This window comes from Oncorhynchus masou, unplaced genomic scaffold (assembly GCF_036934945.1).
Source record: "Oncorhynchus masou masou isolate Uvic2021 unplaced genomic scaffold, UVic_Omas_1.1 unplaced_scaffold_1835, whole genome shotgun sequence".
NCBI classification, from domain to species: domain Eukaryota; kingdom Metazoa; phylum Chordata; class Actinopteri; order Salmoniformes; family Salmonidae; genus Oncorhynchus; species Oncorhynchus masou.
The window spans coordinates 84,893-107,739 of NW_027008347.1; the positions used below are offsets into that span (position 1 = coordinate 84,893).

Consider the following 22,847-nt stretch of genomic DNA (forward strand, 5'->3'; position numbering starts at 1 on the left):
TGCAGATCTAAAGGAATCACATAGCTGGCCGTAAGGAGCAATGATTGGAAGGATATATTTGTTATATGGAAGCCATATCTGATTGATTGAAAGGATATATTTGTTATATGGAAGCCATATCTGATTGATTGATAGGATATATTTGTTATATGGAAGCCATATCTGATTGATTGAAAGGATATATTTGTTATATGGAAGCCATATCTGATTGATTGATAGGATATATAGAAGCTGTCACACCGAGCTGATTCCTTCATGTCTGTGCTGACCAGGTGACAGAGGCCAGGTGTTGTTTCTGGACATTAGCCTCTCTTACCCTGGCCTAAAGGTCAAAGGCTAAAGGTCAGGTTGGCATTCAGCATGCATAAGGAGGGGGCTTCTCGAAGCCGGAGGGCCCGTAGACGGGGCCAGGGTAGAGGGCAGGGGCGTTGGGTGTTAGCATGTAACCCTGACCAGGGTCCTGGGAGCCAGTCTGGAAGGTGGGCTGGCTGGGGGCCTGGGCGGAAGGCTGGCTCTGGCTCTCCTCTGACGGAGAGGAGGGGGTTAGGGTCATCTCCAGGCCGGGCTGGGGGGTGGAGGGGGCCTGGTAACTGCTGTGGTGCTGAGAAAGACAGAGAGAGAGAAGAGGAGAGGAGAGGAGAGAGAGACAACAGAGGGGAGAGAGAGAGACAACAAATGGGAGAGAAGAGAGACAACAGAGGAGAGAGAGAGAGAGAGACCGAGGTTGAGAGAGAGAGACATAGAGAGAAGAGAGCGAGGAGAGAGAGACAACAGAGGAGAGAGAGAGACCGAGATCGAGAGACATAGAGAGAAGAGAGCGAGGAGAGAGACGACAGAGAGGAGACATTCATATCACTGGATGACGAGGAGATTTTACTTTTACGAAATACTATTGTAGTTGGGGTCTAACCTACAGGGGCAGAGTGGGGTAGTTGGGGTCTAACCTACAGGGGCAGAGTGGGGTAGTTGGGGTCTAACCTAGAGGGGCAGAGTGGGGTAGTTTGGAGTAGTTGGGGTCTAACCTACAGGGGCAGAGTGGGGTAGTTGGGGTCTACCCTACAGGGCAGAGTGGGGGTAGTTGGGGTCTAACCTGTAGCGACAGAGTGGGGGTAGTTGGGGTCTAACCTACAGGGGCAGAGTGGGGTAGTTGGGGTCTAACCTGTAGCGGCAGAGTGGGGTAGTTGGGGGTAGTTGGGGTCTAACCTACAGGGCAGAGTGGGGGTAGTTGGGGTCTAACCTACAGGGGCAGAGTGGGGTAGTTGGGGTCTAACACACAGGGGCAGAGTGGGGTAGTTGGGGTCTAACCTACAGGGGCAGAGTGGGGTAGTTGGGGTCTAACCTACAGGGGCAGAGTGGGGTAGTTGGGGTCTAAACTACAGTGGGGTAGAGTGGGGTAGTTTGGAGTAGTTGGGGTCTAACCTACAGGGCAGAGTTGGGTAGTTGGGGTCTAACCTAAAGGGGCAGAGTGGGGTAGTTGGGGTCTAACCTACAGGGGCAGAGTGGGGTAGTTGGGGTGAACCTACAGGGGCAGAGTGGGGTAGTTGGGGTCTAACCTACAGGGGCAGAGTGGGGTAGTTGGGGTCTAACCTACAGGGGCAGAGTGGGGTAGTTGGGGTCTAACCTACAGGGGCAGAGTGGGGTAGTTGGGGTCTAACCTACAGGGGCAGAGTGGGGTAGTTTGGAGTAGTTGGGGTCTGACCTACAGGGGCAGAGTGGGGTAGTTGGGGTCTAACCTACAGGGGCAGAGTGGGGTAGTTGGGGTCTAACCTACAGGGACAGAGTGGGGTAGTTGGGGTCTAACCTGTAGCAGCAGAGTGGGGTAGTTGGGGTCTAACCTACAGGGGCAGAGTGGGGTAGTTGGGGTCTAACCTACAGGGGCAGAGTGGGGTAGTTGGGGTCTAACCTAGAGGGGCAGAGTGGAGTAGTTGGGGGTAGTTGGAGTCTAACCTAGAGGGACAGAGTGGGGTAGTTGGGGTCTAACCTACAGGGGCAGAGTGGGGTAGTTGGGGTCTAACCTACAGGGGCAGAGTGGGGTAGTTGGGGGTAGTTGGGGTCTAACCTGCAGGGGCAGAGTGGGGTAGTTGGGGTCTAACCTACAGGGACAGAGTGGGGTAGTTGGGGTCTAACCTACAGGGGCAGAGTGGGGTAGTTGGGTTCTAACCTACAGGGGCAGAGTGGGGTAGTTGGGGGTAGTTGGGGTCTAACCTACAGGGGCAGAGTGGGGTAGTTGGGGTCTAACCTACAGGGCAGAGCGGGGTAGTTGGGGTATTTTTTACCTGCATGGGCAAAGCGGGGTAGTTGGGGTAGGCGGGCAGGGCCTGTCCGTTGGGGCAGAAGCCAGCGTAGGTCACCACATGCTGGGTGGGGTTATACATGATATGGGGGGTGGGGCGGGGACTGGGGGACATCTGGGTGGCAGGAGCCTGAGACAGAAGGAGGGAGGGAGGGAGTGAGGGAGGGAGAGGAGAGAGAGGGAAGGGAAGGGGAGGGGGAAAGGGAGAGGGAAGGGGGAGGGAGGGAGGGAGGGAGGGGGGGAAAGGGAGAGGGAAGGGGGAGGGGAGGGAGAAAGAGAGAGGGAAGGGGAGGGGAGGGAGAAAGAGAGAGGGAGAGGGGAGGGAAAGAGGGAGAGCGAAGGGAGGGAGAGAGGGTGAAGGGAGAGGGGAGAGAAGGGGGAGAGGGGAGGGAGGGGGAGAGAAGGGGGGAAGGGAGAGGGGGGAGAGGGGGAGAGAAGGGGGGGGAAGGGAGAGGGGGAGAGGGGGAGAGGGGAGAGAGGAGAGAAGGGGGAGAGGGGGAGAGGGGAGAGGGGAGAGAAGGGGGAAGGGAGAGATTTGGGGAGGGGGAGAGAAGGGGGAAGGGAGAAGGGAGAGGGGTGGGAAGGGGGGGAAGGAAGAGGGGTGGGAAGGGGGGAAGAGAGAGGAATACGTATAGTTAGTGTAACCAATAACAAATGAAATATGTACCTAACAAACAGACGTGTGTTCTAGGTATTGTGTGTGTGTGTGTGTGTGTGTGTGTGTGTGTGTGTGTGGAGTGTGTGTGTGTGTGTGTGTGTGTGTGTGTGTGTGTGTGTGTGTGTGTGTGTGTGTGTGTGTGTGTGTGTGTGTGTGTGTGTGTGTGTGTGTGTGTGTGTGTGTGTGTGTGTGTGTGCCCCACCAGGTCCTTGTAAGCCCCCAGTATAGCAGCTGTGATGATTCCCAGGAACAGGCCCATTGTGTTGAGCACCACACAGACCCACAGCAGACGATGGAGCTGGACCACATCCCAGCAGCTACTCACCCCCGTGAACTCATAGTAATGGGTATGGAGGTCTGGACTGGAGGAGAGACAGGAGACAGAGTGAACTCATAGTAATGGGTATGGTAGTCTGGACTGGAGGAGACAGAGTGAACTCATAGTAATGGGTATGGTAGTCTGGACTGGAGGAGAGACAGGAGACAGAGTGAACTCATAGTAATGGGTGTGGTAGTCTGGACTGGAGGAGAGACAGGAGACAGAGTGAACTCATAGTAATGGGTATGGTAGTCTGGACTGGAGGAGAGACAGGAGACAGAGTGAACTCATAGTAATGGGTATGGTAGTCTGGACTGGAGGAGAGAGAGTGAACTCATAGTAATGGGTATGGTAGTCTGGACTGGAGGAGAGACAGGAGACAGAGTGAACTCATAGTAATGGGTATGGTAGTCTGGACTGGAGGAGAGAGAGGAGACAGAGTGAACTCATAGTAATGGGTATGGTAGTCTGGACTGGAGGAGAGACAGGAGACAGAGTGAACTCATAGTAATGGGTATGGTAGTCTGGACTGGAGGAGAGACAGGAGACAGAGTGAACTCATAGTAATGGGTATGGTAGTCTGGACTGGAGGAGAGAGAGGAGACAGAGTGAACTCATAGTAATGGGTATGGTAGTCTGGACTGGAGGAGAGAGAGGAGACAGAGTGAACTCATAGTAATGGGTATGGTAGTCTGGACTGGAGGAGAGAGAGTGAACTCATAGTAATGGGTATGGTAGTCTGGACTGGAGGAGGGACAGGAGACAGAGTGAACTCATAGTAATGGGTATGGTAGTCTGGACTGGAGGAGACAGAGTGAACTCATAGTAATGGGTATGGTAGTCTGGACTGGAGGAGACAGAGTGAACTCATAGTAATGGGTATGGTAGTCTGGACTGGAGGAGACAGAGTGAACTCATAGTAATGGGTATGGTAGTCTGGACTGGAGGAGAGACAGGAGACAGAGTGAACTCATAGTAATGGGTATGGTAGTCTGGACTGGAGGAGAGAGAGGAGACAGAGTGAACTCATAGTAATGGGTATGGTAGTCTGGACTGGAGGAGAGAGGGAGACAGAGTGAACTCATAGTAATGGGTATGGTAGTCTGGACTGGAGGAGAGACAGGAGACAGAGTGAACTCATAGTAATGGGTATGGTAGTCTGGACTGGAGGAGAGAGAGGAGACAGAGTGAACTCATAGTAATGGGTATGGTAGTCTGGACTGGAGGAGAGACAGGAGACAGAGTGAACTCATAGTAATGGGTATGGTAGTCTGGACTGGAGGAGACAGAGTGAACTCATAGTAATGGGTATGGTAGTCTGGACTGGAGGAGAGAGAGGAGACAGAGTGAACTCATAGTAATGGGTATGGTAGTCTGGACTGGAGGAGAGAGAGGAGACAGAGTGAACTCATAGTAATGGGTATGGTAGTCTGGACTGGAGGAGAGAGAGGAGACAGAGTGAACTCATAGTAATGGGTATGGTAGTCTGGACTGGAGGAGACAGAGTGAACTCATAGTAATGGGTATGGTAGTCTGGACTGGAGGAGAGACAGGAGACAGAGTGAACTCATAGTAATGGGTATGGTAGTCTGGACTGGAGGAGACAGAGTGAACTCATAGTAATGGGTATGGTAGTCTGGACTGGAGGAGAGACAGGAGACAGAGTGAACTCATAGTAATGGGTATGGTAGTCTGGACTGGAGGAGAGAGAGGAGACAGAGTGAACTCATAGTAATGGGTATGGTAGTCTGGACTGGAGGAGAGACAGGAGACAGAGTGAACTCATAGTAATGGGTATGGTAGTCTGGACTGGAGGAGAGAGAGGAGACAGAGTGAACTCATAGTAATGGGTATGGTAGTCTGGACTGGAGGAGAGAGAGTGAACTCATAGTAATGGGTATGGTAGTCTGGACTGGAGGAGACAGAGTGAACTCATAGTAATGGGTATGGTAGTCTGGACTGGAGGAGCGACAGGAGACAGAGTGAACTCATAGTAATGGGTATGGTAGTCTGGACTGGAGGAGAGAGAGTGAACTCATAGTAATGGGTATGGTAGTCTGGACTGGAGGAGAGACAGGAGACAGAGTGAACTCATAGTAATGGGTATGGTAGTCTGGACTGGAGGAGAGACAGGAGACAGAGTGAACTCATAGTAATGGGTATGGTAGTCTGGACTGGAGGAGAGACAGGAGACAGAGTGAACTCATAGTAATGGGTATGGTAGTCTGGACTGGAGGAGAGAGAGGAGACAGAGTGAACTCATAGTAATGGGTATGGTAGTCTGGACTGGAGGAGAGAGAGGAGACAGAGTGAACTCATAGTAATGGGTATGGTAGTCTGGACTGGAGGAGAGAGAGTGAACTCATAGTAATGGGTATGGTAGTCTGGACTGGAGGAGGGACAGGAGACAGAGTGAACTCATAGTAATGGGTATGGTAGTCTGGACTGGAGGAGACAGAGTGAACTCATAGTAATGGGTATGGTAGTCTGGACTGGAGGAGACAGAGTGAACTCATAGTAATGGGTATGGTAGTCTGGACTGGAGGAGACAGAGTGAACTCATAGTAATGGGTATGGTAGTCTGGACTGGAGGAGAGACAGGAGACAGAGTGAACTCATAGTAATGGGTATGGTAGTCTGGACTGGAGGAGAGAGAGGAGACAGAGTGAACTCATAGTAATGGGTATGGTAGTCTGGACTGGAGGAGAGAGAGGAGACAGAGTGAACTCATAGTAATGGGTATGGTAGTCTGGACTGGAGGAGAGACAGGAGACAGAGTGAACTCATAGTAATGGGTGTGGTAGTCTGGACTGGAGGAGAGAGAGGAGACAGAGTGAACTCATAGTAATGGGTATGGTAGTCTGGACTGGAGGAGAGACAGGAGACAGAGTGAACTCATAGTAATGGGTATGGTAGTCTGGACTGGAGGAGACAGAGTGAACTCATAGTAATGGGTATGGTAGTCTGGACTGGAGGAGAGAGAGGAGACAGAGTGAACTCATAGTAATGGGTATGGTAGTCTGGACTGGAGGAGAGAGAGGAGACAGAGTGAACTCATAGTAATGGGTATGGTAGTCTGGACTGGAGGAGAGAGAGGAGACAGAGTGAACTCATAGTAATGGGTATGGTAGTCTGGACTGGAGGAGACAGAGTGAACTCATAGTAATGGGTATGGTAGTCTGGACTGGAGGAGAGACAGGAGACAGAGTGAACTCATAGTAATGGGTATGGTAGTCTGGACTGGAGGAGACAGAGTGAACTCATAGTAATGGGTATGGTAGTCTGGACTGGAGGAGAGACAGGAGACAGAGTGAACTCATAGTAATGGGTATGGTAGTCTGGACTGGAGGAGAGAGAGGAGACAGAGTGAACTCATAGTAATGGGTATGGTAGTCTGGACTGGAGGAGAGACAGGAGACAGAGTGAACTCATAGTAATGGGTATGGTAGTCTGGACTGGAGGAGAGAGAGGAGACAGAGTGAACTCATAGTAATGGGTATGGTAGTCTGGACTGGAGGAGAGAGAGTGAACTCATAGTAATGGGTATGGTAGTCTGGACTGGAGGAGACAGAGTGAACTCATAGTAATGGGTATGGTAGTCTGGACTGGAGGAGAGACAGGAGACAGAGTGAACTCATAGTAATGGGTATGGTAGTCTGGACTGGAGGAGAGAGAGTGAACTCATAGTAATGGGTATGGTAGTCTGGACTGGAGGAGAGACAGGAGACAGAGTGAACTCATAGTAATGGGTATGGTAGTCTGGACTGGAGGAGAGACAGGAGACAGAGTGAACTCATAGTAATGGGTATGGTAGTCTGGACTGGAGGAGAGACAGGAGACAGAGTGAACTCATAGTAATGGGTATGGTAGTCTGGACTGGAGGAGAGAGAGGAGACAGAGTGAACTCATAGTAATGGGTATGGTAGTCTGGACTGGAGGAGAGAGAGGAGACAGAGTGAACTCATAGTAATGGGTATGGTAGTCTGGACTGGAGGAGAGAGAGGAGACAGAGTGAACTCATAGTAATGGGTATGGTAGTCTGGACTAGAGGAGAGACAGGAGACAGAGTGAACTCATAGTAATGGGTATGGTAGTCTGGACTGGAGGAGAGACAGGAGACAGAGTGAACTCATAGTAATGGGTATGGTAGTCTGGACTGGAGGAGACAGAGTGAACTCATAGTAATGGGTATGGTAGTCTGGACTGGAGGAGAGAGAGGAGACAGAGTGAACTCATAGTAATGGGTATGGTAGTCTGGACTGGAGGAGACAGAGTGAACTCATAGTAATGGGTATGGTAGTCTGGACTGGAGGAGAGAGAGGAGACAGACAGTCACACACACACCTCCGTGCTTGAACGCGAACACACACACACAGGTGTTTTTCCTTACCTCTCACAGTTGTACAGGTCACAGCAGTAGCAGGTGTTGCTCTTCATTCTCACTTTACACTCACTGTTGAATGAGCTGCACATCACCTACAGACAGACAGACAGACAGACAGACAGACAGACAGACAGAACAGAGACAAAGAGACATTGCTATGGCAGCAAAAAACAGAATGTGTCATTGTCAGTAGATGGTGCCAGAGAGCCCGATACCCCAACCAGCGAACCCGTCCCGAACCATAACCCCTAACTATGTATTATCTACCCCCCATAACCCCTAACTATGTATTATCTACCCCCCCCCCCCCCATAACCCCTAACTATGTATTATCTACCCCCCATAACCCCTAACTATGTATTAACTACCCCCTAACTATGTATTATCTACCCCCCATAACCCCTAACTATGTATTATCTACCCCCTAACTATGTATTATCTACCCCCATAACCCCTAACTATGTATTATCTATCCCCCTAACTATGTATTATCTACCCCCCCATAACCCCTAACTATGTATTATCTACCCCCCCATAACCCCTAACTATGTATTATCTACCCCCTAACTATGTATTATCTACCCCCCCCATAACCCCTAACTATGTATTATCTACCCCCCCCATAACCCCTAACTATGTATTATCTACCACCCATAACCCCTAACTATGTATTATCTACCCCCCCATAACCCCTAACTATGTATTATCTACCCCCTAACTATGTATTATCTACCCCCCATAACCCCTAACTATGTATTATCTAGCCCCCATAACCCATAACTATGTATTATCTACCCCCCCATAACCCATAACTATGTATTATCTACCCCCCATAACCCCTAACTATGTTTTATTTACCCCCCTAACTATGTATTATCCACCCCCCCCATAACCCCTAACTATGTATTATCTACCCCCCCCATATCCCCTAACTATGTATTATCTACCCCCCCCATAACCCCTAACTATGTATTATCTACCCCCCCATGACCCATAACTATGTATTATCTACCCCCACATAACCCCTAACTATGTATTAATACCAACCCCCCCATAACCCCTATGTATTATCTACCCCCACATAACCCCTAACTATGTATTATCTACCCCCCCATAACCCCTAACTATGTATTATCTACCCCCTAACTATGTATTATCTACCCCCCATAACCCCTAACTACGTATTATCTACCACCCATAACCCCTAACTATGTATTATCTACCCCCCATAACCCCTAACTATGTATTATCTACCCCCATAACCCCTAACTATGTATTATCTACCCCCCATAACCCCTAACTATGTATTATCTACCACCCATAACCCCTAACTATGTATTATCTACCCCCCCGTAACCCCAAACTATGTATTATCTACCCCCATAAACCCTAACTAACCTACGTCCCCCCCTCCACTATTAAAGGAATAGGGTGTTATTTCAGACTCTAAAGATAGACCTACGTCCCCCCTCCACTATTAAAGGAATAGGGTGTTATTTCAGACTCTAAAGATAGACCTACGTCCCCCCCTCCACTATTAAAGGAATAGGGTGTTATTTCAGACTCTAAAGACAGACCTACGTCCCCCTCCACTATTAAAGGAATAGGGTGTTATTTCAGACTCTAAAGATAGACCTACGTCCCCCTCCACTATTAAAGGAATAGGGTGTTATTTCAGACTCTAAAGATAGACCTACGTCCCCCCTCCACTATTAAAGGAATAGGGTGTTATTTCAGACTCTAAAAACAGACCTACGTCCCCCCTCCACTATTAAAGGAATAGGGTGTTATCTCAGACTCTAAAGACAGACCTACGCCCCCCCTCCACTATTAAAGGAATAGGGTGTTATTTCAGACTCTAAAGACAGACCTACGTCCCCCCCTCCACTATTAAAGGAATAGGGTGTTATTTCAGACTCTAAAGATAGACCTACGTCCCCCCCTCCACTATTAAAGGAATAGGGTGTTATTTCAGACTCTAAAGACAGACCTACGTCCCCCCTCCACTATTAAAGGAAGAGGGTGTTATTTCAGACTCTAAAGATAGACCTACGTCCCCCCTCCACTATTAAAGGAATAGGGTGTTATTTCAGACTCTAAAGATAGACCTACGTCCCCCTCCACTATTAAAGGAATAGGGTGTTATTTCAGACTCTAAAGATAGACCTACATCCCCCCCTCCACTATTAAAGGAATAGGGTGTTATTTCAGACTCTAAAGATAGACCTACACCCCCCCCTCCACTATTAAAGGAATAGGGTGTTATTTCAGACACAGGCTCAATCTCCATGGTAACACTGAACACGCTGTACTGAGTGGGAAGGGAAAGATCCGCCCCACGACGTTTACTAACTCTGTCAAGACTTCATCGAGCTTTAATGAATTCTGAAAGTCATAAGCAAGTCATTCAACGTTTTTCACACACAGTATACATAGGAAGGAGGTGTGTGTGTGGTGGGAGAGTGGAGGTGTGTGTGTGTGTGTGGTGAGGGGGGTGTGTGGAGGAGGTGTGTGTGTGCGTGTGGAGGAGGTGTGTGTGTGGAGGAGGTGTGTGTTGTGTGTGGAGGAGGTGTGTGTGTGTGTGTGTGCGTGTGGAGGAGGTGTGTGTGTGTGTGCGTGTGTGGAGGAGGTGTGTGTGTGTGTGTTGAGGAGGTGTGTGTGTGTGTGTGTGTGTGCGTGTGGAGGAGGTGTGTGTGTGTGTGCGTGTGGAGGAGGTGTGTGTGTGTGTGCGTGTGGAGGAGGTGTGTGTGTGTGGTGGGGTGTGTGTGTGTGGGGTGTGTGTGGGGGGGTGTGGAGGAGGTGTGTGTGTGTGTGCGTGTGGAGGAGGTGTGTGTGTGTGTGCGTGTGGAGGAGGTGTGTGTGTGTGTGTGTATGTGTGTGTGTGTGTGTGTGTGTGGTGTGTATGTGTGTGTGCTCTGATTCACCTCAGTATAATAGTTGTCGTAGGCGTACCCTGATCCACTGGCGTAGAACTCACACCTGTCCTCCAGCAGAGGCCTCCTGTCCTGAGAGAGGAAACAGAGAGGAGATTCAAGTTGAAACTGACAGCATTTTAACAACATGAAATGTGTTCATATTAACACCCCCAGGAAGAATATGAATCATTATCTGACCAGCGAGCCATTAGATATGGTCATTTTGACGTTTTCATAAACTCTTAGAATGTTTGGGAATTACGTAGAGTAAGGCATATGTGAACATTCTATAGCAATATATAGTGGGAACATGGCTGTCTGTTTGGACAATTAATAGACACTGCAGGACATAAAACCTAATAACAGACCGGAGTCTACGCAGACTGGTCGGTGTGCTACAGCCAATCAGAGCTACAGTAGTCATATAGTCTCTGTGTCGGGGGGGCTAGGGTCAGTCTGTTATATCTGGAGTATTTCTCCTGTCTTATCTGGTGTCCTGTGTGAATTTAAGTATGTTCCCTCTAACTCTGTTTCTTTTCTCTCGGAGGACCTGAGCCCTAGGACCATGCCTCAGGACTACCTGGCCTGATGACTCCTTGCTGTCCCCAGTCCACCTGGTCGTGCTGCTGCTCCAGTTTCAACTGTTCTGCCTGCGGCTATGGAACCCTGACCTGTTCACCGGACGTGCTACCTTGTCCTGGACCTGCTGTTTGCGACTCTCTCTCTACCGCACCTGCTGTCTTTAACTCTGAAAGATCGACTATGAAAAGCCAAATTACATTTACCCCTGAGGTGCTGACCTGTTGCACCCTCTACAACCACTGTGACCCTGACCCTGCTGGTCATCTATGAACGTTTGAACATCTTGGCCATGTACTGTTATAATCTCCACTCGGCACAGCCAGAAGAGGACTGGCCACCCCTCAGAGCCTGGTTCCTCTCTAGGTTTATAATCTCCACCTGGCACAGCCAGAAGAGGACTGGCCACCCCTCAGATCCTGGTTCCTCTCTAGGTTTATAATCTCCACCTGGCACAGCCAGAAGAGGACTGGCCACCCCTCAGATCCTGGTTCCTCTCTAGGTTTATAATCTCCACCTGGCACAGCCAGAAGAGGACTGACCACCCCTCAGAGCCTGGTTCCTCTCTAGGTTTATAATCTCCACCCGGCACAGCCAGAAGAGGACTGGCCACCCCTCAGAGCCTGGTTCCTCTCTAGGTTTATAATCTCCACTCGGCACAGCCAGAAGAGGACTGGCCACCCCTCAGAGCCTGGTTCCTCTCTAGGTTTATAATCTCCACTCGGCACAGCCAGAAGAGGACTGGCCACCCCTCAGAACCTGGTTCCTCTCTAGGTTTATAATCTCCACCTGGCACAGCCAGAAGAGGACTGACACCCCTCAGAGCCTGGTTCCTCTCTAGGTTTATAATCTCCACCTGGCACAGCCAGAAGAGGACTGACCACCCCTCAGAGCCTGGTTCCTCTCTAGGTTTATAATCTCCACTCGGCACAGCCAGAAGAGGACTGGCCTCCCTTCAGAGCCTGGTTCCTCTCTAGGTTTATAATCTCCACTCGGCACAGCCAGAAGAGGACTGACCACCCCTCAGAGCCTGGTTCCTCTCTAGGTTTATAATCTCCACTCGGCACAGCCAGAAGAGGACTGGCCACCCCTCAGAGCCTGGTTCCTCTCTAGGTTTATAATCTCCACCTGGCACAGCCAGAAGAGGACTGGCCACCCCTCAGAGCCTGGTTCCTCTCTAGGTTTATAATCTCCACCTGGCACAGCCAGAAGAGGACTGACAACCCCTCATAGCCTGGTTCCTCTCTAGGTTTATAATCTCCACTCGGCACAGCCAGAAGAGGACTGGCCACCCCTCAGAGCCTGGTTCCTCTCTAGGTTTATAATCTCCACCTGGCACAGCCAGAAGAGGACTGACCTCCCCTCAGAGCCTGGTTCCTCTCTAGGTTTATAATCTCCACCTGGCACAGCCAGAAGAGGACTGACAACCCCTCATAGCCTGGTTCCTCTCTAGGTTTATAATCTCCACCTGGCACAGCCAGAAGAGGACTGGCCACCCCTCAGAGCCTGGTTCCTCTCTAGGTTTATAATCTCCACTCGGCACAGCCAGAAGAGGACTGGCCACCCCTCAGAGCCTGGTTCCTCTCTAGGTTGCTTCCAAGGTTCCTGCCTTTCTAGGGAGTTTTTCATAGCCACCGTGCTTCTACATCTGCATTGTGTGCTGTTTGCTGATTTAGGCTGTGGGTTTCTTCATAGCAATTTGTGACATTAGCTGATGTAAATCAGGCATCTGTTTTTTATATTCAATACATTTTCCCCAAAAAAATCAAAAAACGCTTTGTCATTATGGGGTATTGTGTGTAGATTGCTGAGGATTTGTTTTTATTTAATCAATTTTAGAATAAGGCTGTAACGTAACAAAACGTGGAAAATGTCAAGGGGTCTGAATACTTTCTGAAGGTATTTAAGGTGTATTTTGTGGCTTTTTGCGAATGCGTTCTAATGATCTAAATCGGCGCTGGTCCTACTGCCTGTAAACACACAGTCCAGTTCATAGTGAATGATGACAGATCCTACTGCCTGTAAACACACAGTCCAGTTCATAGTGAATGATGGCAGGTCCTACTGCCTGTAAACACACAGTCCAGTTCATAGTGAACGATGACAGGTCCTACTGCCTGTTAACACACAGTCCAGTTCATAGTGAATGATGACAGGTCCTACTGCCTGTTAACACACAGTCCAGTTCATAGTGAATGATGGCAGGTCCTACTGCCTGTTAACACACAGTCCAGTTCATAGTGAATGATGACAGGTCCTACTGCCTGTTAACACACAGTCCAGTTCAAAGTGAATGATGGCAGGTCCTACTGCCTGTAAACACACAGTCCAGTTCATAGTGAATGATGACAGGTCCTACTGCCTGTAAACACACAGTCCAGTTCATAGTGAATGATGACAGGTCCTACTGCCTGTAAACACACAGTCCAGTTCATAGTGAATGATGACAGGTCCTACTGCCTGTAAACACACAGTCCAGTTCAGTTCAAAGTGAATGATGACAGGTCCTACTGCCTGTAAACACACAGTCCAGTTCATAGTGAATGATGACAGGTCCTACTGCCTGTAAACACACAGTCCAGTTCATAGTGAATGATGGCAGGTCCTACTGCCTGTAAACACACAGTCCAGTTCATAGTGAATGATGGCAGGTCCTACTGCCTGTAAACACACAGTCCAGTTCATAGTGAATGATGGCAGGTCCTACTGCCTGTAAACACACAGTCCAGTTCATAGTGAATGATGACAGGTCCTACTGCCTGTAAACACACAGTCCAGTTCATAGTGAATGATGGCAGGTCCTACTGCCTGTAAACACACAGTCCAGTTCATAGTGAATGATGACAGGTCCTACTGCCTGTAAACACACAGTCCAGTTCAAAGTGAATGATGACAGGTCCTACTGCCTGTAAACACACAGTCCAGTTCATAGTGAATGATGGCAGGTCCTACTGCCTGTAAACACACAGTCCAGTTCATAGTGAATGATGGCAGGTCCTACTGCCTGTAAACACACAGTCCAGTTCATAGTGAATGATGACAGGTCCTACTGCCTGTAAACACACAGTCCAGTTCATAGTGAATGATGACAGATCCTACTGCCTGTAAACACACAGTCCAGTTCATAGTGAATGATGGCAGGTCCTACTGCCTGTAAACACACAGTCCAGTTCATAGTGAATGATGGCAGGTCCTACTGCCTGTAAACACACAGTCCAGTTCATAGTGAATGATGACAGGCCTTAATGCCTGTAAACACACAGTCCAGTTCAAAGTGAATGATGGCAGGTCCTACTGCCTGTAAACACACAGTCCAGTTCATAGTGAATGATGACAGGTCCTACTGCCTGTAAACACACAGTCCAGTTCATAGTGAATGATGACAGGTCCTACTGCCTGTAAACACACAGTCCAGTTCATAGTGAATGATGACAGGCCCTACTGCCTGTAAACACACAGTCCAGTTCAAAGTGAATGATGGCAGGTCCTACTGCCTGTAAACACACAGTCCAGTTCAAAGTGAATGATGACAGGTCCTACTGCCTGTAAACACACAGTCCAGTTCATAGTGAATGATGACAGGTCCTACTGCCTGTAAACACACAGTCCAGTTCAAAGTGAATGATGGCAGGTCCTACTGCCTGTAAACACACAGTCCAGTTCATAGTGAATGATGACAGGTCCTACTGCCTGTAAACACACAGTCCAGTTCATAGTGAATGATGACAGGTCCTACTGCCTGTAAACACACAGTCCAGTTCATAGTGAATGATGACAGGTCCTACTGCCTGTAAACACACAGTCCAGTTCATAGTGAATGATGGCATGCCCTAATTATTCTCCCCAATTTTGTGGTATCCAATTGGTCTTGTCTCATCGCTGCAACTCCCGTATGGACTCGGGCGAGGCGAAGGTCAAGATCCGTGCGTCCTCCGAAACACAACCCAACCAAGCAGCACTGCTTCTTGAAACAATGACAACTTAACCCGCAAGTGATGGGTCAAGAACATCCCTGCCGGCCAAACCCTCCCCTAACCCGGACGACGCTGGGCCAATTGTGCACCGCCCCATGGGTCTCCCGGTCGCGGCCGGCTGTGACAGAGCCTGGACTCGAACCCAGAATCTCCAGTGGCACAGCTAGCACTGTGATGCAGTGCCTTAGACCACTGCACCACTCGGGAGGCCCTGGCAGGCCCTTGTGGCAAATGGCTTGTTTGCAAAAATCAATCAATCAAATGTATTTATAAAGCCCTTTTTACATAAGTATTCAGACCCTTTGCTATGAGACTCGAAATTGAGCTCAGGTGCATCCTGTGTCCATTGATCATCTTTGGGATGTTTCTACAACGTGATTGGAGCCCATCTGTGGTAAATTCAATTGATTGGACATGACTTGGAAAGGCACACACCGGTCTATAAATCCCACAGTTGACAGTGCATGTCAGAGCAAAAACCAAGCCATGAGGTCGAAGGAATTGTTCGTAGAGCTCCGAGACCGGATTGTATCGAGGCACAGATCTGGGGAAGTGTACCAAAAAATATCTGCAGCATTGAAGGTCCCCAAGAACACAGTGGCCTCCATCCTTCTTAAATGGAAGATGTTTGGAACAACCAAGACTATTCCTAGACCTGGCTGCCCGGCAAAACTGAGCAATCGGTGGAGAAGGGTCTTGGTCAGGGAGGTGACTAAGAACCGGATGGTCACTCTGACAGAGCTCTAGAGTTCCTCTGTGGAGATGGGAGAACCTTCCAGAAGGACAACCATCTCTGTAGAGCTCCACCAATCAGGCCTTTATGGTAGAGTGGCCAGACGGAAGCCACTCCTCAGTCCTCCAATGACAGGACATCCTCCTAGCAGCTAGCGAGCTAGCTAACGCTAGGCTCTGTGTTTTTAGCTTGCTACGTAAATAGATACGCTAGCCTCTTAGCCACATTGACTGACTTGTGATCATTGCCCCTTGCTAGTGTGGTTGTATTGACATTCCCAACCTTAGTTACAGTCGTTCGTTTTTGTTAAAGAACATTGAGTCGTTGAAAGTGAAACAGTGCATCGTGAATGGAGGCAGCAAACTATGTACCAGGCCAGCTGGGATTTACCACCCGATAGCAATCAAATAAAATACATGTATTGGTGAATGATATGAATCATGCATTGAACTGCATCTATCTATTCTGCCCACAATGCCTTAGTGTACATCATGGAATGTTGAGTCACATGGAAGCTGGGAATTGGATATTTTTGACTGATGATATGAGTGTCTGTGGTACGCAAACCAAAGAGTATAATTGACCTGATTTGGGTTTTAGGAATGAAACTGTGCAATGTTCTTCTAGATGCTTCTAGTCAGTTTTATTGTTCTCCGATGTTACACAATATAATGAATGTGTTGTAGTACAGGAGGTTGATGTGTTTAGACATGTGTGTTCTCTTGACTATGATTAATGCCATTTGACAATATACACACCAGCAGATGACTGGAGGTCAGGTTCAGCAAGCTTTCAAAATGGGCAGCTAAAAGAAAATGTCCTCGGTAACTCCTATGCCTCAATGTGCTATGTACTGACTTTTCTAACCTCCAGTTTCACCGTAACATGTATATGTTGCTGCCACCAGCCCCACATTGAAAGTATTACAGGGCAGCAGTCTCTTATAATATAATAATAATAATAATAATAATAATATATCCCATTTAGCAGACGCTTTTGTCCAAAGCGACTTACAAGTCGGCTGGGGCCACTACTTTTACATATGGGTGGCCCCAGCGGGAATCGAACCCACGACGCTTGGCGTTGCAAGCGCCATGCTCTACCGACTGAGCCAGAGATTCTCTTGTTTTTCTGCATCAAACTAAACAGAAATCGCCACAATTAGTGCCTTTTGTGCCCTTTAGGTCTCCTTGGCTATTGCTGTTATCTGTCCCTTCATCTCACAGCACTTTTCTCAGTCTGGTCGTGTCTTTCGGACGGTCTGATGACACACGTGCTGCATTGAATACTGTAACTACAGCAGAGGTACTTGTTCAATTCCTACCTTAATTAAAAGGAAACAAGAGGTTTCTTCACCAGCGTCAATAATCCAGAGTAATACAGATGTGAAATGTAAACAACTGCATCCCGATGACATTCGGTTTCACGTGGCGATATTCAGATGAACAATGTCTTTGTGCATCTACATTGCTGCTGTTTGGGGTTTCAGGCTGGGCTTCTGTACAGCCCTGTGGGACATCTACTGGTGTGAAAAGGGCTTTATAAATACATTTGATTGATTGATTGATTGATTGATTGATTGATTGAGTGTCTGTTTGTTTCATATCTGCAAATTAGTTAAAACACTGTCGGTCCCACTTTAAGGCTGTGTTAAAAGTAGTGCACTATCTAGGGAAAAGGGGCTGTTTGGGAGGCAACCTAGCATTCTGTAGCTTGTCTTGTCTCAGAGTGAAGGGATGTTAGTGTTATTATGGGATGTTCAATCGGTCTTGACTGGTCTGTCGTCAAAGGCTGTCAGACCAGAGCACCCACAATGCCGGGCAGGTCGAGTGCTCAGATAGATTGGTCTGACTTGACTGTTGCCATGTGAATAACGACAGAGCGGTGACGAGGACAGTTGGCCACGGAGACGAGAGACCAGAGTTCCATCTGATTGTTTCTACAAAGTTTCATTACTGGAGTCAGCCTGAGCAGAGAGTGTGTGTGTGTGTGTGTGTGTGTGTGTGTGTGTGTGTGTGTGTGTGTGCGTGCGTGCGTGCGTGCGTGTGCGTGCGTGTGCGTGTGTGTGTGTACTGACTATGAACTCAGCCGCGATGATTCCGTCCACGATGGCACAGAAGAAGGAAGCGATGACTCCCATACTGATGAAGATGATGGCTGCCATGAGCTGCAGGAGGAAGAGAGGGAGAGGAGAAGAGGGAGAAGAGGAGGAAGGAGGGGAGGAGGAAGAGAGAAAGGAAGGAAGGAAAGGGAGGCAAGGGGGGAGGGAGGAGAAAGAGAGGGAGAGGAGAAGGGGGAGGAAGGAAGGAGAGGAAGAGAGGAGAAGAGGAGGTAAGGGGGAGAGGAGGAGAAAGAGAGGGAGAGGAGAAGGGGGAGGAGGAGGGGGAGAAGGAGAGGAAGAGAGGAAGGAGGAGGAGAGAAGGAGAAAGAGAGGGAGAGGAGAAGGGGGAGGAGGAGGGGGGAGAAGGAGAGGAAGAGAGGAAGAAGAGGAAGGGGGGAGAGGAGGAGAAAGAGAGGGAGAGCAGAGGGGGAGGAGGAGAGGAAGAGAGGAAGAAGAGGAGGTAAGGAGGAGGAAGCGAGGAGGTTAAGGAGAGGAGGTTAAGGAGAGGAGGAGAGAAGTAGAATTAGTAAGTGTAATGCACATAACACCCCGACACACAAACAGCCAGTGTCTCAGGATTACGTAAGTGCCCTTGCCTCAGATGATTGTGTTGCCTGGATGAGGACTGGGGTACTAAAGGAAATGTACAGCTCTCTGCTTCCTGCCTCGTCAGGCAGAGGTACTTTTATGGGTTGTTTAGTGTCCTCCAATCAGAGTGGGCCAACGGGACGACCCTTCTACACAGGGAAGGTCAATCTCATTCCCCCAATCTGATTCACCAACACACACACCTTAACACATCAATCTGATTCACCAACACACACACCTTAACACATCAATCTTAACACATCAATCTGATTCACCAACACACACACCTTAACACATCAATCTGATTCACCAACACACACACCACCTTAATCTGATTCACCAACACACACACCAATCTGATTCACCAACACACACACCTTAACACATCAATCTGATTCACCAACACACACACCTTAACACATCAATCTGATTCACCAACACACACACCTTAACACATCAATCTGATTCACCAACACACACACCTTAACTCATCAATCTGATTCACCAACACACACCTTAACACAGACTGTGTCTCTCTCACACACACACACGTCACATACTCATCCACGCACACACGCACCCACACACACACCTTTTCACAACCTCTTCTCACACACACACACGCACACACGCACCCACACACACACACCTTTTCACAACCTCTTCTCACACACACACATGCACACACACACACAAACATGTTCACAAACTCACACACTCTGCCAAACACACACATCCTATGAAGACACATCCTAAACTCAGTGAAATCAATACAGCGTCATTCCACTGACAGGGAGAAAACCATTCCTGTTATAAACCCAGTCAGTTGGAAATGAGGGTTTTCTAGTCAAGGCCTGTTCATGGGAACATGACTGGTGGTCATTTTAATTCTTCAGCTCACTGAGTCACCATGATGGAGTGTGTGTGAGCACATTGTACACACACACACACACACACACACACACACACACTCTGACACAGACACACACACACACACACACACACACACACACACCACACACACACACACACACACACACACACACACACACACACACACACACACACGCACACACACACAACACAGACACACACCCCATCCAACCCCAGCAGACCCGATCACAGATGGGTGTTCATCAAGTTGATATTGTAAAGCGTTTTTAACTGCCTCCCAATCCCTCCTAGCAGACTGGTGCTGTGCTGATGGCCGTGTGCTTTTCCTGTACCTCCTTACTGCCCAGCTTTCATCCCTCCCTGCCGTGACACTCTCTATCAATGGAGATACACATGTTCCTCATGACTTCTTTTTACTCAAGGTGATATTGTAACAGAAGTTTTACAAAGTCCTCTCCTCCTCTCATCTCCTCTCCTCTCATCTCTCCTCCTCCTCTGATCTCCTCTCCTCCTCTCATCTCCTCTCCTCTCATCTCTCCTCCTCCTCTCATCTCCTCTGCTCCTCTCATCTCCTCTCTATCTCATCCCCTTCCTCTCATCTCCTCTCCTATCTCATCTCCCTCTCCTATCTCATCTCCTCTCCTATCTCATCTCCTCTCCTATCTCATCCCCTCTCCTCCTCTCATCTCCTCTCCTATCTCATCTCCTCTCCTATCTCATCTCCTCTCCTCCTCTCATCTCCTCTCCTCCTCTCATCTCCTCTCCTATCTCATCCCCTCTCCTCCTCTCATCTCCTCTCCTATCTCATCTCCTCTCCTATCTCATCTCCCTCCTATCTCACCTCCTCTCCTATCTCATCTCCTCCTATCTCAATCTCCTCTCCTCTCATCTCTCCTCCTCCTCTCATCTCCTCTCCTATCTCATCTCATCTCCTCTCATCTCCTCTCCTATCTCATCTCATCTCATCCCTCTCCTCCTCTCATCTCCTCTCCTATCTCATCTCCTCTCCTATCTCATCTCCTCTCCTCCCTCTCATCTCCTCTCCTCCTCTCATCTCCTCTCTATCTCATCCCTCTCCTCCTCTCATCTCCCTCTCCTATCTCATCTCCCTCTCCTATCTCATCTCCTCTCCTATCTCACCTCCTCTCTCTATCTCATCTCCTCTCCTATCTCACCTCCTCTCATCTCCTCTCCTCTCATCTCTCCTCCTCCTCTCATCTCCTCTCCTATCTCATCTCATCTCCTATCTCATCTCCTCTCCTCTCTCATCTCCTCTCCTATCTCATCTCCTCTCCTCCTCTCTCATCTCCTCTCGATCTCCTCTCCTCCTCATCTCCTCTCCTATCTCATCTCCTCTCCTATCTCATCTCCTCTCCTATCTCATCTCCTCTCCTATCTCATCTCCTCTCCTATCTCATCTCCTCTCCTATCTCACCTCCTCTCCTCCTCTCATCTCATCTCTATCTCATCTCCTCTCCTATCTCATCTCTCCTCCTCCCATCTCCTCTCCTATCTCATCTCCCCATCTCTCCTCCTCTCATCTCCTCTCATATCCCATCTCTCATCTCCCTCTCTATCCTATCTCATCTCTCATCTCCTCTCCTATCTCATCTCTCCTCCTCCCATCTTCTCTCCCTATCTCCTCTCCTCCTCTCATATCTCATCTCTCTCCTATCTCATCTCTCCTCCCTCCATCTCCTCTCCTATCTCATCTCTCCTCTCATCTCTCCTCTCATCCCATCTCTCCTCCTCTCATCTCCTCTCATATCTCATCTCTCCTCCTCTCATCTCCTCTCCTATCCCATCCCTCCTCCTCTCATCTCCTCTCATATCCCATCTCTCCTCCTCTCATCTCCTCTCCTATCCTATCTCTCCTCCTCTCATCTCCTCTCCTATCTCATCTCTCCTCCTCTCCCTCCTCTCTTAACCCCATCTCCCCTCCTCTCTTAACCCATCTCTCCCCCTCTCTTAACCCATTTCTCCCTCCTCCCCCTCCTCTCTAAACCCATCTCTCCTCCTCTCCCTCCTCTCTTAACCCATCTCTACCCCTCTCTTAACACATCTCCTCTCCTCTCATATCCCATCTCTCCTCCCCTCCTCTCTTAACCCATCTCTCCCTCCTCTCTTAACCCATCTCCCCCCTCTCTTAACCCATCTCTCCTCCTCTCCCCTCCTCTCTTAACCCATCTCTCCCTCTTAACACATCTCTCCTCTCATATCCCATCTCTTCTCCTCCCCCTCTCTTAACCCATCTCCCCTCCTCTCCCCTCCTCTCTCTAACCCATCTCTCCTCCTCTCCCTCTTAACACATCTCCTCTCCCTCTCATATCCCATCTCTCCTCCCTCCCTCTCTTAACCCTCCCTCTCCTCTTATATCCCATCTCTCCTCCCCTCCTCTCTTAACCCATCTCTCCCCTCTCTCCTCCTCCTTCCCCTCCTTCTCTTAACCCATCTCTTCCCTTCTCCCCTCCTCTCTTAACACACTCCCTCTCCTTAACACATCTCCCTCTCCTCTTAACACATCTCCTCCCTTCCTTAACACATCTCCTCTCCTCTTATCACATCTCTCCTCTCCCTCCTCTCTTAACCCACCCTCCTCCTCTCTTAACTCCATCTCCCCCTCTCTAACATTACTCTCCTTATCACATCTCCTCCTTCTCTTAACCCATCTCTCCTCCTCTCCCCTCAACTCCTATCTCATCTCCTCCCTCCATCCTCCTATCTCGCCTCCCATTCTCTCCTCTCTCATCTCCTCCTCATATCCCATCTCCTCCCCTCCTCCTCATCTCCTTCCTATCCTCTATCTCCTCCTTCATCTCCTCTGCCATTCATCTCTCATCTCCTCTCCTCCTATCTCATCTCCTCCTCCCATCTTCTCTCCTATCTCATCTCCTCCTTCATCTCCTCTCATATCTCATCTCCTCCTCCTATCTCATCTCCTCTCCTATCCCATCTCTCCTCCTCCCATCTCCTCTCCTATCTCATCTCTCTCTCCTCTCATCTCCTCTCATATCCCATCTCTCCTCCTCTCATCTCCTCTCATATCCCATCTCTCCCTCCTCTCATCTCCCTCCTCCTATCCCATCTCTCCTCCTCTCATCTCCTCTCCTATCTCATCTCTCCTCCTCCCATCTCCTCTCATCATCTCATCTCTCCTCCTCTCACCTCCTCTCCTATACCCATCTCTCCTCCTCTCATCTCCTCTCATATCCCATCTCTCCTCCTCTCTCATCTCTCTCCTATCTCCATCTCTCCTCCCTCTCATCTCCTCTCCTATCTCATCTCTCCTCCTCTCCCCTCCTCTCTTAACCCATCTCTCCCTCCTCTCTTAACCCATCTCTCCCCTCTCTAACCCATCTCTCCTCCTCTCCCTCCTCTCTAAACCCATCTCTCCTCTCTCCTCCTCTCT

General features: G+C 49.1%; 1 protein-coding gene across 1 annotated transcript; it reads right to left on the reverse strand.

Moving 5' to 3' along the window:
• Nucleotides 1-355: 355 nt before the first annotated feature.
• On the reverse strand, nucleotides 356-18,022 carry LOC135532356 (transmembrane protein 255B-like; the record flags this gene model as incomplete). The annotated part of the gene is made up of 6 exons (XM_064959917.1): nucleotides 356-601; nucleotides 2,277-2,423; nucleotides 3,154-3,313; nucleotides 7,661-7,746; nucleotides 10,579-10,659; nucleotides 17,933-18,022. Coding segments are annotated over 6 exons (810 nt in total), but the record flags the coding sequence as incomplete, so codon positions are not given.
• Nucleotides 18,023-22,847: the final 4,825 nt, after the last annotated feature.